This window comes from Salvelinus namaycush, chromosome 21 (genome assembly GCF_016432855.1).
Source record: "Salvelinus namaycush isolate Seneca chromosome 21, SaNama_1.0, whole genome shotgun sequence".
Classification (NCBI taxonomy): Eukaryota; Metazoa; Chordata; class Actinopteri; order Salmoniformes; family Salmonidae; genus Salvelinus; species Salvelinus namaycush.
The window spans coordinates 13,634,043-13,651,572 of NC_052327.1; the positions used below are offsets into that span (position 1 = coordinate 13,634,043).

The window sequence follows — 17,530 nt, forward strand, 5'->3', positions numbered from 1 at the left end:
GAACCACACCTGTGTGGAAGCACCTGCTTTCAATATACTTTGGCTGCGTTTCAAACTCAAAATAGACAGCCCTCGGCCCTAAACCCTCAGCCCTTGAATGACGTTTTACATCGTCACATCCCAGTGTACACAGTACCTTCAATGTCCCTTGCCCAAGCGAGGGAGAGTGGTGATCGGAGGCAACGTCTTTGTTGGAAATCTTGATGTTGAGTTTAAAAACAACCAACCTAAAGTTATTAAGGTACCTAGTAAGCTAACGTATCTAGCTAGCACTCCTGTCAGGTAGCTAGCTACAGTTACCCATAGCTGGCTAGCAATTTTTATAGTTTGGTAATTTATTCCAAAAATTTCAGATTTGCAAAAAATATGTTTATGAATCTATCAACGTTTTATAGGCTCCTCACTACGAGACAATGCCAATTTGCCAACGCTAAAATCAATATATGTATATATAAATATTTTTCTTAGCAAGCTATACTTTTTCTGACAAATGCAGCCGTGATGATGAAAGTTGACACTTCGCGGCCACCAGAGTTTGTGACTACAGCTTTCATTGAATTGTAGGTCATATCAACCCCGCAAGTGACCATGGCTGCATTCCAAACACTTAAAATCATTCCTTTCGTTAGTCATCATGTATCTTATTTATGAGGCATGTCTTACCTTGCTTCAAAGTAGCCTATAGGCAAAATACGGCCATGGAAACGTGAAGACAATTATTTTATAAAGACTTCATAGTCTGTGCGTGAGTTTCAAGCTGGGGGAAGCTTACAATGTATCCTACCATGTATAATGTTCTGCGTTACAGTTTCATTTAAATAATAACGTTTTCGTTTGTCAAAATCCTGACGGGAAAAAATCGTTTGTCAAAATTCCTGACGGAATCCCTGCTCCACGCTAAATTGTTTAGGATAGATGGCCAGTCCCATATGGGCTACCTCACAATTCCTTTTATTTTTAGATGGCTGTCCACTCCGTTTACCCTAGTGAATTTATCTTCCAATGAGAACTTGGCCTACAGGCCATGATTCGTTATTGTGAAGATCTAGATTATAGACTGCATTTGTTGCACATATCCTCTTCTTTAAAAAATAAATGTTTGTACATAGTATAGAGCACATACAGTACATGCTTAATACAAATTGAGGGTACATAATGTTTAAGGTAATTTAGACCATATTGTTAATAACAATGATAATAATGTGTCCGTTGTACCCTTGGGATGAATATAATAATTATAATTCCCTTCTCTTGGCTGCCATCGCCTACTCCGAAGCACCTCTCACTCACATGGCTCTCTCAGAGATCTCAATTCCTATTAGCCAATGTCCGTCACATGATCGGGTCCTTCTCACAGGCATAGCAGCTCCGAAGTAGATAACAAGTGAAGACAGACACACCAGGGATGCAATGGCATGCGTCCTTCGTATCGAATTCCGAGGTGCCTATAAAAGATGTTAGAACTGTCCACATTTACTTTTCGTCAGCCGACAAGATGTGTAGACCTAACAAACAGCAAAAGCACTAGCCTATGTCAATCTACAATCCCCCATAGTACAAAAGTTGACTGATTATATTGGTCAGCTTGTCCTTCTGTGCGAGAATGGTTTGGGATGAGATGGACCGCAGAGTGAAGGAAAAGCAGCCAACAAGTGCTCAGCAGATGTGGCAACTCCTTCAAGACTGTTGGAAAAGCATTCCAGGTGAAGCTGGTTGAGAGAATTCCAAGAGTGTGCAAAGCTCTCATCAAGGCAAAGGTGGCTACTTTGAAGAATCTCAAATATATTTAGATTTGTTTAACACTTTTGGTTACTAGATGATTCCATATGTGTTATTTCATAGTTGTGATGTCTTCACTATTATTCTACAATGTAGAAAATAGTAAAAATAAAGAAAAACCCTTCACTGAGTGTGTTCAAACTTCTGACTGGTAGTGTATATATGTAATTAAAAGTCTCATTAAAGTTCAGCTATATTTTCAGGCGCCTCCATCATGTCAGCATAGGTCTGGACATGACAGGAAGTAACCAAAGGCTATCACCTACACTTCAACATGTATGCTAATTATGTATGTACATTTACATGCACTCGTGTTAACAGAATAGTTACTGTTTTTCGGCTATCAAATCAATTTAATTGGCTATTTTTGTTAATGGCCTGGGTCACCTAGCAGATGACCTTGGTGCCATGTCATGAGCTGAAATAAAAAATCCCAGAAATATTCCATAAGCTTTAAAAGCTTATTTCTCTCAGATTTTGTGCACAAATTAGTTGACGTCCCTGTTAGTGAGCATTTCTCCTTTACCAAGACAATCCCTCCACCTGATAGGTGTGGCATATTAAGAAGCTGATTAAACAGCATGATCATTACACAGGTGCACCTTGTATTGGGGACAATAAAAGGCCACTAAAATGTGCAGTTGTCACACAACACAATGCCACAGATGTCTCAAGTTTTGAGGGTGTGTGCAATTGGAATACTGACTGCAGGAATGTCCACCAGAGCTGTTGCAAGATAATTGAATGTCAATTTCTCTACCATAAGCTGCCTCCAACATCGTTTTAGAGAATTTGGCAGTACGTCCAACTGGCCTCACAACCACAGACCACGTGTAACCACGCCAGTCCTGGACCTCCACATCCGGCTTCTTCACCTGCAGGATCATCTTAGACCAGCCACCTGGACAGCTGAGGAAACTGTGAGTTTGCACAACCAAAGAATTTCTGCACAAACTGTCAGAAACCGTCTCAGGGAAGCTCATCTGCATGCTCGTCGTCCTCACCGGGGTCTTGACCTGATTGCAGTTCGGTGTCGTAACTGACTTCAGTGGGCAAATACTCATCTTCAATGGCCACTGGCATGCTGGAGAAGTGTGCTCTTCATGGATGAATCGCAGTTTTAACTGTAACGGGCAGATGGCAGATGTGGGCGAGCAGTTTGCTGATGTCAACGTTGTGAACAGTGTGCCCCATTGTGGCTTTGGGGTTATGGTATGGGCAGGTATAAGCTACGGAAAACAAACACAATTGCATTTTATCAAAGGCAATTTGAATGCACAGAGATACCGTGATGAGATCCTGAGGCCCATTTTCGTGCCATTCATCTGCCGCCATCACCTCAGCATAATGCACAGCCCCATGTAGCAAGCTGAAAATGTCCTAGTTCTTCCATGGCCTGCATACTCACCAGACATGTTACCCATTGAGCGTGTTTGGGATGCTCTGGATTAGAGGTCGACCGATTATGATTTTTCAAAGCCGATACCGATTATTGGAGGACCAAAAAAAGCCGATACCGACTAATCGGCCAATTTTAAACAATCTTTTAAAAAATATTATTATTATTATTATTTATTTATTTATTTGTATTTTATTTTTTGGGGTAATAATGACAATTACAACAATACTGAATGAACACTTATTTTAACTTAATATAATACATCAATAAAATCAATTTATTGATTGAGGAACGTAATTACATTCACATGTTAAGGGTACATTTAGGCTGTATAGAGCAAATATTTAAAGTCTGAATAAGAATACAATTTGGATTAAGCCACAGAAAAAAACGACAGAATAAGACCAGTACGATATGATTTCCTCGTCGTAGCGAAAAAGAATGTGCAATTCTAACAGATGATTTTGGACTTGAATATATAAATTCTATCCATTTCAAAAAGCACTCCCCAAAACCAAGCTTCTTTAACGTTGCTAAAAGAAAGACCCAGTCGTTGAGGTCAAATGCCTTTTCAGCATCGAGAGATAGTATAACTGTTTGTTTGAGTTGGGTCTTAGAGTAATGCCTGTACGATAAAGAATCGATAAAGAATAAAGAAGAAGAATTGATAATATTCAGAAGTCGTCTTACATTCAACGTTGAGTGACGTCCTTTAATGAACCTGGTTTGATCTGGATTGATGCATTTTGTTACTACCTCCTCAAGAAACAAAGAGATCTTCTGTTGGACCTGACAATTCATCTTGATGGTTGTACAGTCCGCTCAAATAAAACTGTGAAGGACCTCCGCGTTACTCTGGACCCTGATCTCTCTTTTGACTAACATATCAAGACTGTTTCAAGGACAGCTTTTTTTCCCATCTACTTAACATTTCAAAAATCAGAAACTTTCTGTCCAAAAATGATGCAGAAATTCATCCATGCTTTTGTCACTTCTAGATTAGACTACTGCAATGCTCTACTTTCCGGCTACCCGGATAAAGCACAAAGTAAACTTCCGTTAGTGCTAAACACTGCTGTTAGAATCTTGACTAAAACCAAAAATATTTGATCATATTACTCCAGTGCTAGCCTCTGTACACTGGCTTCCTATTAAGGCTAGGGCTGATTTCAAGTTTTTACTGCCAACCTACAAAGCATTACATGGGATTGCTCCTACCTATCTTTCTGATTTGGTCCTGCCGAACATACATACATACATGTACGCTACGGTCACAAGACGCAGGCCTCCTTATTGTCCCTAGAATTTCTAAGCAAACAGCTGGAGGCAGGGCTTTCTCCTATAGAGCAACATTTTTATGGAATGGTCTGCCTATCCATGTGAGAGACGCAGACTCCGTCTTGACCTTTTAAGTCTTTATTGAAGACTTATCTCTTCAGTAGGTCCTATGATTGAGTGTAGTCTGGTCCAGGGGTGTGAATGTGAACGGAAAGGCACTGGAGCGACGAACCGCCCTTGCTGTCTACCTGGCCGTTCCCCTCTCTACACTGGGATTCTCTGCCTATAACCCTATTACGGGGGCTGAGTCACTGGCTTACTGGTGCTCTTCTATGCTGTCCCTAGGAGGGGTGCGTCACTTGAGTGGGTTGAGTCACTGATGTGATCTTCCTGTCTGGGTTGGCGCACCCCTTGGGTTCGTGCCGTGGGGGAGATCTTTGTGGACTATACTCGGCCTTGTCTCAGGGTAGTAAGTTGGTGGTTGAAGATATCCCTCTAGTGGTGTGGGGGCTGTGCTTTGTCAAAGTGGGTGGGGTTATATCCTGCCTGGTTGGTCCTGTCCGGGGGTATAGTCAGACAGGGTCACAGTGTCTCCCGACCCCTCCTGTCTCAGCCTCCAGTAATTATGCTGCAATAGTTTGTGTCAGGGGGCTAGGGTCAGTCTGTAATATCTGGAGTATTATCCGGTGTCCTGTGTGAATTTAAGTATGCTCCCTCTAATTCTCTCTTCTCTTTCTCTTCTCTCGGAGGACCTGAGCCCTAGGACCATGCCTCAGGACTACCTGGCCTGATGACTCCTTGCTGTCCCCAGTCCAACTGGTCGTGCTGCTGCTCCAGTTTCAAATGTTGTGCATGGTGCTATGGAAGCTAGACCTATTCAATGGACGTGCTACCTTGTCCCGGACCTGCTGTTTTCGACTCTCTCTCTCTACCGCACCTGCTGTCTCTAACTCTGAATGATCGGCTATGAAAAAGCAATTGACATTTACTCCTGAGGTACTGACCTGTTACACCCTCTACAACCACTGTGATTATTATTATTTGACCCTGCTGGTCATCTATGAACGTTTGAACATCTTGGCCATGTACTGTTATAATCTCCGTCTGGCACAGCCAGAAGAGAACTGGCCACCCCTCAGAGCCTGGTTTCTTCCTAGGATCCTGCCTTTCTAGGGAGTTTTTCCTAGCCACCATGCTTCTACATCTGCATTGCTTGATGTTTGGGGTTTTAGGCTGGGTTTCTGTATAGCACTTTGTGACATCGACTGATTGATTTATTTTGTAATATAATCTTAGTGAGGATTTTAGAGTCATAATTTACTAAACTTACTGGTCTATGGGAACCACAGTCTAGTGGGTCCTTACCTGGCTTCTTTAACAGGGTGATGGTTGCTTCACACCAAGTATCTGGGTATTTATTGCGCTCTATAACCTCATGAAGAACCCCTCTGATCAGCGGTATTAGTTCTTTACTGAAAGTTTTATAGAACTCACATTTTGCATGCTTCTATCTCTGAGTCAGAAATTGGGGTTTCTATCAATTCCTTTTCTTCACGCGATAGCTCTGGCAGCTTCAAATGTGTGAGAAAGTCCTCCGGAGAGGAAACATCTTTAGGGTTCTTATATAGGGTCTCGTAGTACTCAGCGAATGTCTTATTAATTTATTTGGGACAAGAAGTAACTTTGCCCTGCACAGTTCTGATATTGAGAATACGTCGTTCAGCTGCATCGTTTTTAAGTTGCAGTGCAAGAAGTTTCCCTGGTTTGTCTCCATGAGTATAGTATTTATTTTGGGCAAATCGTATAGAACACTCCGCTTTATAAGTAAGAAGCGTCCCCATCCCCTTGTTTCTTATGTCTTTCTTCTAATTGGGAGGTTTCTCTCTCATTTTTGTATACGTACTTTTTTAAGCGGAGATGAATAGGCTATGATTTGACCCCTAAACCTTAGCACTCTCCCATAAAAGGGTTGTGCTGATACCTTCTGTTGAGTTAAATTCCAAAAATGTAAGTTCAGCTTGAACAACCCTTTGAAAACAAGTTTCTCCAAGAAGAGAAACGTTTAGCCGCCACCTGTATGTATCAGGTTGTCGATCTTTGAACTTTAGTTGTAGGGATACCCGACTATGATCTGAGATGGTGATGTCATTAACAATACCATGTTCTGCCTGATGAGCTAAGGTCTGAGTCATAATTTAAAAAAGTCTATCCTAGAGTAAGTCCCACGAGGATTTGAAAAGAAAGTAGAATATTTTGTTGTTGGGTTTAACTTTCTCCAAACATCAATAAACCCCTGTTCTTCACAGTGCAGTGAAATTGAGACATTTTTAATATGGGACCACCTGGTCTTGACTTGTCAATGTGGAGATAATGTACAATTAAAGTCACCTCCAACTACACAATGTGTATTTGAATGCTTAGCAATCTCTAAGAAACATATATTAATGCATTTTGGGGAATCATCATTTGGTGCATACACATTAGCGAAAGTAAAATTTATACCAAATAAGAGACACTAAATAATAACAAACTGACCCTCAATCAGTTACCTTATTTTTCTATGTAAAAGACTACCTCTTATTAACCAGTATACAAACACCATTTCATTTTGAGGAGGAGTGAGAGGAGAAAACAGTCTGATCTACCCATTCCCGTTTAAGCTTTGTGTGCTCCGCAATGTCACAATCCATTTGTTTTAGCTGTGTCAATATTTGTTCCCCCGTTTAAATCACATGGTTTAAGCCCTTCACGTTATAAATCAAAATGTTAAGTGACTTCATTGGCAGTATAAAGTGTCAATGTAAAACACTACAGACTTTGATTTTAATTGACCTTTTCCTTGTTTAAAAAAATAAATAAAAATTATTTCACCCTTATTTAACCAGGTAGGCTAGTTGAGAACAAGTTCTCATTTGCAACTGCGATCTGGCCAAGATAAAGCATAGCAGTTCGACACATACAACAACACAGAGTTACACATGGAATAAACAAAACATCCAGTCAATAATACAGTAGAAAAAAAGAAAACAAAAAGTCTATATACAGTGAGTGCAAATGAGGTAAGATAAGAGAGTTAAGGCCCTTCGACTCTATACCCATAACTGCAAAGCTATGTGTAATTGCCATAAAACGTAAAAAATAAATAATCTTTACTCTATAGCCTATTAAAAGAGAAAGTGTGAATGAGGAAAGCAGACTATTCTGTTTTTTCCAGATTGAATAATTACCTTACCATCCCGACAAACTGTAAAACAAAGATGAATTAGTTCAGCAATAAGGTCCCAATTATGAGCATAAATGCAGGTAGTTTCAAGTCCTTAAGAAAAAGGTCTCGCTTCAGTAGTCTGTGGACTAGACAATGTTCCGCCATAGATTTAGGCTACTTCTTGGGCCTTGGGTCCTTGTCTCTCACTCCTTCTGGGCCCAACAATTTGCCACATAGTTAGCATATTTTTCCGGGTCCTGTCCTCGTCTGGAAGGTGGTATAATCCCAATGGAGCGCAGGAAGGACTCGGCATCAGGTACAGAATCAAAGATGTGGGTCTTGCTCTCATGGGTGACACGCAGCTACGCAGGGAACATCAGGGAGTATGTGATGCTTTGATGCTCTCTCTTGATACCGTCGTAATCTTTTCTCTTCTGCAACAGCTCTACAGAATAGTAATTGAAGGTAGATATGCGCTTGTCCTTGTAGAGTAGTTCTCCCTTGGTTCTCGACAGCTGCATTATTTCCTGTTTCGTTGAGAAGTTGAGAAGGCGCACAACAATAGTGCTGGGCCTCTGTGTCCTTCGGTCAGGGCCTGCAGGTGCGGTTCTGTGGGCCCTCTCTATGACCAAAGGTGTAGCAGCATTGATTTCCAAGACCTCCTTTAGCATCTTGTCCACAAATGTAGACATTTTCTGCCCCCTTTCTGCATTAGTTTCGACCCCGAAAGTTTTCCAACAAGTATCCCTTCTTTTGCAATTCCTCTCCCGGGCCCATCAAGTAGTTAATAGCCTGTGTAACGGATGTGAAATTGCTATCTAGTTAGCGGGTACGCGCTACTAGCGTTTCAATCAGTTACGTCACTTGCTCTGAGACCTGAAGTAGGGTTTCCCCTTGCTCTGCAAGGGCCGCGGCTTTTGTGGAGCGATGGGTAACGACGCTTCGTGGGTGACTGTTGTAGATGTGTGCAGAGGGTCCCTGGTTTGCGCCCGAGGTCGGGGCGAGGGGACGTACTAAAGTTATACTGTTACACCTGGTCTTGTTGTATTAGCTTTTCATCATGTTCCTCACTTTTCTTTTCAATGTGGGTCATCCGTTTATAATATTTCTCTAGAGTAGCCTTCATGCCATCGATAGAGATTCGCATTTTGCAGAGTGAGGTGGCTGTTTCTCCTCTAAATAACTTCAGTTCTGCCATGAGAGGTGAACCTTTGCCATCTCTGTTTCAGCTGTGATGGTGGCCTCTACCACCTCGTGGAGTTGGGCTCGGTGAGCGACTTAAACGTGGTGAACATAGCGGAGTATCTTCTCTTTGATGCAGTCTTTCACTTGAATACTTAACCTTACTCATTGCCAGTCCAATTTAGAAGGTCAAATATGTACTTTTAACTTGTGAAGTTCAATTTAGGCCAAAATTGTCACAGAGCTTGATCAGCACACAGCCTTTCCCCAGAAGTCCATGAAGGATCCTCCCATTCTTCGGAATTCTAATCGGTTTTATGTAATAACTCTAAAAATAGAAAAGTGAGGTGTAACTTTGCATTGGGACTTTTGATGCATATACTATTGCAAATCCAAATGTTCCACGTGGTTACATTGATGCTACCTACCCTTTAATACAGCCACTTACAAAGGTTCATTTGGGAGGTATGTGAATACAGCACTAATTTCGCTTTTATAAAAAAAAATGTAAGGATGCCACTATCGTCCCCAATCTTTAATAAACACATACATTAAACCATTTTCCAAAATGTTGTTCTCCCGTCTCGCAATGTACTTACCAAGATTGGTCCACACGGACCAAAGCGGGTTTGTTAAAAAAGTTTGTATCCTCGGATAACCCCTGTCAACTATTACATATCTTAGATGCTTCATCAGAAACAACAGCTCCTTGGGCTGTATTCTCTCTCCATGCAGAAAAAGCTTTTGATAGACTAGAATGGTCATATCTCTGGTCTGTGTCGGCTCCAATTTCATTAATATTATTAAAATACTCTACGTCAATCCTTCAGCCATAGTTAATACAGGCAATATCTGCTCTGCTCTGTTCAGAATCACTACAAGCAACAGATAAGGCGATCCAATTTCACCTTTGCTATTCTGATTATCCATGGAACCTCTGGCCCAGGCAATTCGTCAATCGAAGGGAATAACACCTATTTCCCTCAAATCTACTGATCACTTCATCTCATTGTGCAGACGATATTTTACAATATATACAATTAACCAACTGCCCTACTGCCTCTCAAGACCACCATGGAGGACTCCATCTCTACTAATGGAATCCCAAATGTTTCCCATTTTAAATATTTGGGAGTAGATATATTTCCTTAAATAAAACCACTGACAGAAACTTTAACAGAACTGTCACGCCCTGACCTTAGAGATCCTTTTTATGTCTCTAGTTTGGTTTGGTCAGGGCGTGAGTTGGGGTGAGCATTCTATGTTTTGTGTTCTATGTTTTCTATTTCTGTGTGTTTGGCCGGGTGTGGTTCTCAATCAGAGGCAGCTGTCTCTAGTTGTCTCTGATTGAGAACCATACTTAGGTAGCCTTTTCCCACCTGTGTTTTGTGGGGTAGTTGTTTTCTGTTTTGTCGCACCTGACAGGACTGTTTCGTTTAGTTTATTTCTCTTTGTTATTTTGTTTAGTGTTCTGTTTTAATAAATGAACATGGACACTTACCACGCTGCGTTTTGGTCCGATGATTCCTCATCTTCAGACGAAGAATGTTACAAGAACGTTAAAAGTAGATGGAAAAAAATATCCCTGTTGCTTTAACCGGCAGAAAATCTATTGTCAAAATGAATATATTGCCACGGCTGAATTTCTGTACTTCATGTTTCCAATGTCTCCTCCTTCTGGCTATTGGGATAAAACTTATCGGGTGTGTCCTTGCCACCACCCAGACACACCTGTCTGTCAGAACTTTGCCCCCCCCCCCCCCCCCACTCAATTACAACAAACCTCCTGCAGATTGAGTTCAATAACTACAGGCAGATGTATGGTGAGATGCCGGAGGAAGCTTTGAATAGGTCAGAAGCTTATAGAGTAATATGAGAAGAATACAATTGCTGAATTTGTTGATATTCTAAACTAAGTGTTTTGATAACTTTCAAATATAGTAACAGGTCCATGTAGAATAAACAAACCTTTACATAATACCATAGAAGCAATGTTCTGCTAATATAACAATGTGCACCTTTCACCTTTGAATGTCATTCCCAGCAGATGCAGATACAGCAATTTGTCTGGTGGCAATGGGGGTACCTTGGCAAACATGTCAGTGGTCATACACTACATTATGTGGACAAATCATGGGCATTAATATGGAGTTGGTCCCCCTTTAGCTATCTCCATTTTAAAGTAGTCCATTTTCTTATTTTTTATTGGCTGATTTCATCCATCTCATAGTAATCCCCACCCAGTTGACTACTTTAAAATGGTGGAATCCCTCAATGGCAAAGTCCATGCTAAAACAGCTTATATCCATGAGTCCTCTATCTATAGGACAACAGGCACAAATCAGATATAAAGTGTTTTTTTTCGGTAAATTGCCGAAATGCCATGTGAGTCCACTTATCAGTGCATTCCTAACAATAACCTAACCATTATGGAACTTCTATTCAATCAAATAAATTAAATGTATTTAGGAAAGATTTCCATTGCAATCCATGTTTGAATCAAATAGCTTGCTAGTACGTTCTAACGAAGTGATCTGCTAGCTAGAACGCCGTGCACTTCACAAACAAGTCTCAAAAACATTGGCCAGCCAAATTAGCTAGCTAACGTTAGCCAAATGTATACAAAGCCCAGGTTTGAGTGCAGAGTCCAATGGCATTATTTCAACAACAATTCTTGATCTGTAATAAACATTGAAATTAGTTGTCGTTACTGTTAAGGCTGCGAAGGTTCAACTGAGATAGGAACAATAGCACACCTGAACTTGGTTAAAATAATTGTTTAATTCAAAAGTTAATAAATGGCAAATACAATTTCCGTATATACGGGTTCAATGTTTCATCACGCAGGATAAGACAGAGAACTGATTTGTTCCTGACAAAGATAGTATATTATACTCATGACAGAGATAGTTCCCACTTCCGAGTCGGCCTGTCAGAGTAAATACTGGGCGTGGTTTAGACTCACCCAGCCTATCGTTGGTGTTGGCGCATAAGCTGGTCCCAGCCCCTTTGCGCTCTCTGGTGTCCTGTCGCTGTTGCTGTGTAGATTACGCTCCCTCACCCCAGAGACTGAGGTCAGACAGTTTTGCAACATTGTCTGAGCTATTTGCACCTGTATACAATGCCCACTGTTCTCGCTCAAGGCTAACTACAGCTTCCCAGCACTCTTATCTGGGGCTAACTGTTACTTCCAGCACACACACACAGACACCCAGGCGCCCAGGCCAACAGTTTGCTAATATTCAATCACGTTGAGTATTCAATCACATATACAGTTGCTAATATTCAATCACGTTGAGTATTCAATCACATATACAGTTGCTAATATTCAATCACGTGTGTTATAGTATTGGGTTATAGTGCATAACTCAGAACCTCACAGATGTTCTTCGTGTGTATAGTTTATCTGTTATTGTCTATTGTACACCACAGTCAGCAGTCTCCTGATTCACCCCCCTCCCTCTACACCCCTCCTGTGCCTCTCTAAGATTAGCACAGTTTCGGTCACACAGTACAGTGCCCTTCTTAACACACACACACACATTATTTCACACTTCTGCTCATCCCTTACGTCCTGATACATTTGTTGCATACACACACATATTTCAGGCTGTGGCCCCATGGTTAGGCCTTGAGCACTGGTAAGTCTGATAACAATGGAAAATGCAGGTTCACATGAGTCAGCAATTCAAACTTTAATGCATAAGAAGCCCTACTAGCTTATAGTTAGTTAAGCATGTAAAAAACCTTATAAAACCCCATATTACCTTTCAAGTGGCGACCCGTTATTTGGGCATTAATAAGTGTCACATATCAGTTTGCCTTCTATGACATTTTTGAATTTTTAAATCATTTAATTAATAAAGCCGCATACAAACATGGTCTCTTTTTTGTTTTCTTGAGTAAAGCAACTCCAAAATGCAGGTGTTTCAGCCTAGCTCAGCGCTTTATTTGGTGGTGGGGAAAGCCAGCAGAAAATAGGAGCGTTGCGCCTGATTGGCTCAGTGTTCTGTCACTCATGAGGACACTACATCACAGGCCAAGTCTAAGTCCTTAGTAGGAGTAGACATTGAAAATTTCAGCCCTTTGGGTCCTGCCATAGAGTTATGTTTTAACTGCCCTTCCAAGAAGGCTCAAGGTCATTAGCCACAGACAAAATGACATCAAATCACGTTATATGTACCGTAGCTTTGATTGGACTGGTCATGTCAACATCTTACTTTCAAAATCATAGCTAGCAGTCATCATCATGAATCAAGTCTACAATCTACTGACAAATCCTTTTCAATCCTTGTCATTTGAAGATAAATAATTAAGAGGATTTAGAGATAAAACGTATCAGTGTTCATTGGCCATTGGACATACCCATTACACAACAAGTTGGAAATTGCTAATTCAACAATGTGTGGTTTGCAAGTAATCAGTGGCTAACTGCAAGCATTGCAAAGCAATCACTAGCCTGCTATACTGTGGAGTGGCTGTGTGTTTTTTTCAGACTTCCCACCATAAATCCAGAGAATGCCAGACTTTGATAACAAAGTTTGATGACAAAATTTGCCCACAAAGGACTGCGGCACCACCTTCCTGTTTAAGTGAGCAGGGTGAGTCCAAAAATGTCTTGTATGCTGCTACATAAATTATGTAATATGCCAGGGAGATATGTATACTGTAGCTAAGAAAGTAATATTATGTGTATGTTGTGTAGTAAGCTGTTAGTAGCCCATGTGCCTCACCCTAATAATTTGGTCTATTTTCACCAACGCGGTATTGTAAACACATCGTTCGTGGCCGGTGTGTGATTGTTTGCACACTTTTTTTTGTACAGCTTTGACAGTGCTACTGATAGTAGTGGTGGCGCTTGGCTTGCACCTGCAAATTCAGCACACACAACATTCTATAATAGAATTGTGTTATTTGACATGTCAAATTAAAAGCTTATTTAACGAGTCATATTGTTATTTGACGTGTATCTTTTTTGACACGCAAAGACCGAAACGGCGTTCAATGTGCCTCACACTAATAATTTGGTCTATTTTCACCTCTTAATTTCGCGTACTGTTCTAACTTGGTGGTGCACATGTAGCCTGTAACCTGTTTTAGAGAAATGTAATCATGGAATATTGTAAGAGCTTTCATTGTCTGCTTATATGCCCCCTTTATTTATCCTACAGTTCTGACTTGGAGTACAGGGAGAATACTGTAAGAATGGCCCATGTTATGAATTCTGTCGCTGTACATTTCAAAAGTGCTGAACAAATAGTTATATTGACTACGTCCATCGTCGCTCACTCATTAACGTCTTAATCGAAATTACGGATTGCCTCTTATCTGCTTGTCGTCCCCTTATGCCATAGTTTGTACATCTCAATTGTCAGTAGAAACCACATTTGTTTAAGCAAGTGAGCCATATCAGCTATGTTTTTTTTTTTTAAAGGCAGTAAATGAGGCTGAATGAACTGTTTCGCTGTCAGACAAGGCTCCGCTGATAGCCAGGTGTAGCAGTGATAAGGTGTTGTGACTGCTGTCGGGACTCTGCTGTTGGGACAGCTTTATGTAGGCCCTAACATTGCACTGTGATTTGATTAGCGATGCTCTACTGCTACCTACTGTTCTGGTGAATTGAAACACTGTGTGACTGGCTGGACTTCGGCACAAATGTTGTGTAAAATATTATTTAACTGCATTTCATTTGATGTAGCAAAATAACTTTTTTTAAGGTGACCTACATAATGAAATTAAAGCATACATAATGAAAGAGTTAAATATAAGCCTAACTACCTGTATGTTTTTATCTTTTATTTTCATAGACAATATGCCTAAATCATCAGTACCACAAAGCACTCATTTTCCATATGTTACAGTAGCCTAAATGTAGTAGTATAGATGGTGACAATAATGATATAGAAATAGTAGCTATGCTTTATTTGCCGCTGGCCTAGACACTGATCTAAGGACCGTTTTGCATTCATAACCTTAATGTTATGATTTGGGTAGTGTGCGCTGATCCTAGACCTACACCTAGGATCTATATTCCAACTGTCCAGTGTCTTTTGGTCCTCATAACTTTAGGGAAAAATAGTAGCCTATATCTTTATTTATTTTTTGTATTCTATCAGAAAAAGGACATGTTTGACGTTCAGAAAAACATATTGTTCAAGCTCAGGCACTTAAACATTTTGGTGCATTTTCCAATCTGTTCAGTGTATAATCCTAACAGGGTGGAACCTAACAGGTGGATATTTGGAGCCTAAATTAGCCATAGCTCTGTGAGTGAGCAAGATTGAACTAGCATTAGGATGAACAGTATTTTAAGTTCTCTATCAAACATATTTTAACATTTTGAAATGTTGTTAATTTAATTTAATCATTTAGCCTAACAGGGTCGACATTTATGAGTGTGTCACGTCCTGACCGTAGTTCCTTTTTTGTGTCTCTATTTTAGTTTGGTCAGGGCGTGAGTTGGGGTGGGCAGTCTATGTTATTTTTCTATGTTGTTGTATTTCTATGTGTTTGGCCTGATGTGGTTCCCAATCAGAGGCAGCTGTCTATCGTTGTCTCTGATTGGGAGCCATATTTAGGTAGCCTGTTTTTCATTGTGTGTTGTGGGTGATTGTTTTCTGTCTTAGTATTAGTTTCCAGACGGAACTGTTTCGGTTGTTCTTTTTTGTTTACTTTGTATTGTAGTGTTCAGTTTAATAAAATGACGAACACTTACCACGCTGCACATTGGTCCGATCCTTGCTACTCCTCATCCGACGAAGAGGAGATCCGTTACAGAGTGGGACATACAGACTAACAAGAAACATGAAAAAATAGATACAACTGAGTGTTTATATTTATATTTAACAAAAATATAAACACAAAACATGTAAAGTGTTGGTCCCATGTTTCATGAGCTGAAATAAAAGACCCCAGAAATGTTCAGCACAAAAAACGTATTTCTCTTAAATGTGCACAAATTTGTTTACATCCCTGTTAGTGAGCATTTATCTGTTGCCAAGATAATCCATCCACCTGATAGGTGTGGCATATCAAGAAGCTGATTAAACAGCATGATCATTACACAGGTGCACCTTGTGTTGGGGACAATAAAAGGCCACTCTAAAATGTTAAGTTTCTTCACACAACACAATGCCACAGATGTCTCAAGTTTTGATGGAGAGTGCAATTGGCATGCTGACTTCAGGAATGTCCACCAGAGCTGTTGCCAGAGAATTGAATGTTAATTTCTCTACCATAAGCCGACTCCAATGTCGTTTTATAGAATTTGGCAGTACGTCCAACCGGCCTCACAACCGCAGACCAAGTGTAACCACGCCAGCCCAGGACCTCCACATCCGGCTTCTTCACATGCAGGATCGTCTGAGACCTGCCACCCGGACAGCTGATCAATCTGAGTATTTATGTCTGTAATAAAGCCCTTTTTTGGGGATAAACTCATTCTGAATGGCTGGGCCTGGCTTTTCTGTGGGTGGGCCTCTGCCCTCTCAGACCAACCCATGGTTGCGCCCCTCCCCAGTCATCTGAAATCCATAGATTAGGGCCTAATTTATTTATTTAAATTAACAGATTTCCTTATATGATCTGTAAATCAGTAAACCTTTTGAAATTGTTGCATGTTGAGTTTATATTTTTGCTCAGTATATTTAGCTTTGCACCGTTGTTTTCCTACCAACTAAATTATGAAGCTTCCTGAATTGTAAATACTGTATCCTGAAAACCGGAAACATCCGCTTTTCCCCAGCCCAGCAGTGCCTCAGCAACTGAATACCAGGAGCTATTCTCTGAATAGGGCCACTGCTGTGATCTACCACCATAGAGATAGATAGAGGACTCATTTGTGACATAGTGTCTGTGACAACATGGGCAGTGCCATTGAGGCTACAACCCATAGAGCCCTGCAGTGTAGGTGTCATAATACCCATAAAATCTAGAGGTCAAACAGGGAAATGGTTCCAATCGTTTTTTTCCACCATTCATTTTTTTCCAAAGGCATTTCATTTTTGGTGGATAAATACAGACAAATATATTGATAAAAATCACCTTGTCCTAGAGAGATTTACACGGTTATCAAAACATCACGCCAGGATCAGGCTACACGAAACACAGCCCTTATGTTAAGTGTTTCTAAAATCCCCTATGGGAAAAATGAACGGTGACCTCTAGGTTTATGGGTATTATGACTCTTACTGTGGTACTCTATAGGAATCCCCACCCAGTTGACTACTTTGACTACTTTAAAATGGCGGAAGCATGGTGGAAGCACTCATTTGCGCTGCCCATGTTAAAACGGCTTTGGGCCACTAGAGGCCTCTATAATTCTTTATGTTTACCACCCAGCGTTCACTGTCGGTAGCGCCACTGTTGAGAGGGAACTGTCGCTAACAGCAAGATAGAACATCGGTCGGTGGCAGCGTTATTCTTTTGTCGAAAATGGAACGAAAAGTAGCTCGAGAATTTAGGCACAAGGTAAGAACTTAATTTGTTTCTTTTTTGTTTTGGCTGTTATCAAAGTCCTATGATGTACTCTGAACCCTGTTGGGGTAAGGCTTTTGCACAGGTGCCTTTAGATGCGTTTATAATGTCTTCATAGGTGTAGAAAATGTTCATACAGGACTAACATGTTTTGGCTGGGATTTTAATTGAATTGTTTCATCCTTTATTTCACAATTGTGAAAGTAGACTGT

The 17,530-nt window shown here is 40.6% G+C and overlaps 1 protein-coding gene across 1 annotated transcript in view; it reads left to right on the top strand.

Annotated features, from left to right (window-relative positions):
- Nucleotides 1-17,276: 17,276 nt before the first annotated feature.
- The window catches only part of LOC120066573 (harmonin-like), a 39,737-nt gene continuing 39,483 nt past the window's right edge, over nucleotides 17,277-17,530 (top strand). Inside the window, exon 1 of the mRNA XM_039017999.1 lies at nucleotides 17,277-17,312. Within this exon, the coding sequence (XP_038873927.1) occupies nucleotides 17,277-17,312 (36 nt within the window). The remainder of the gene's footprint in view (nucleotides 17,313-17,530) is intronic.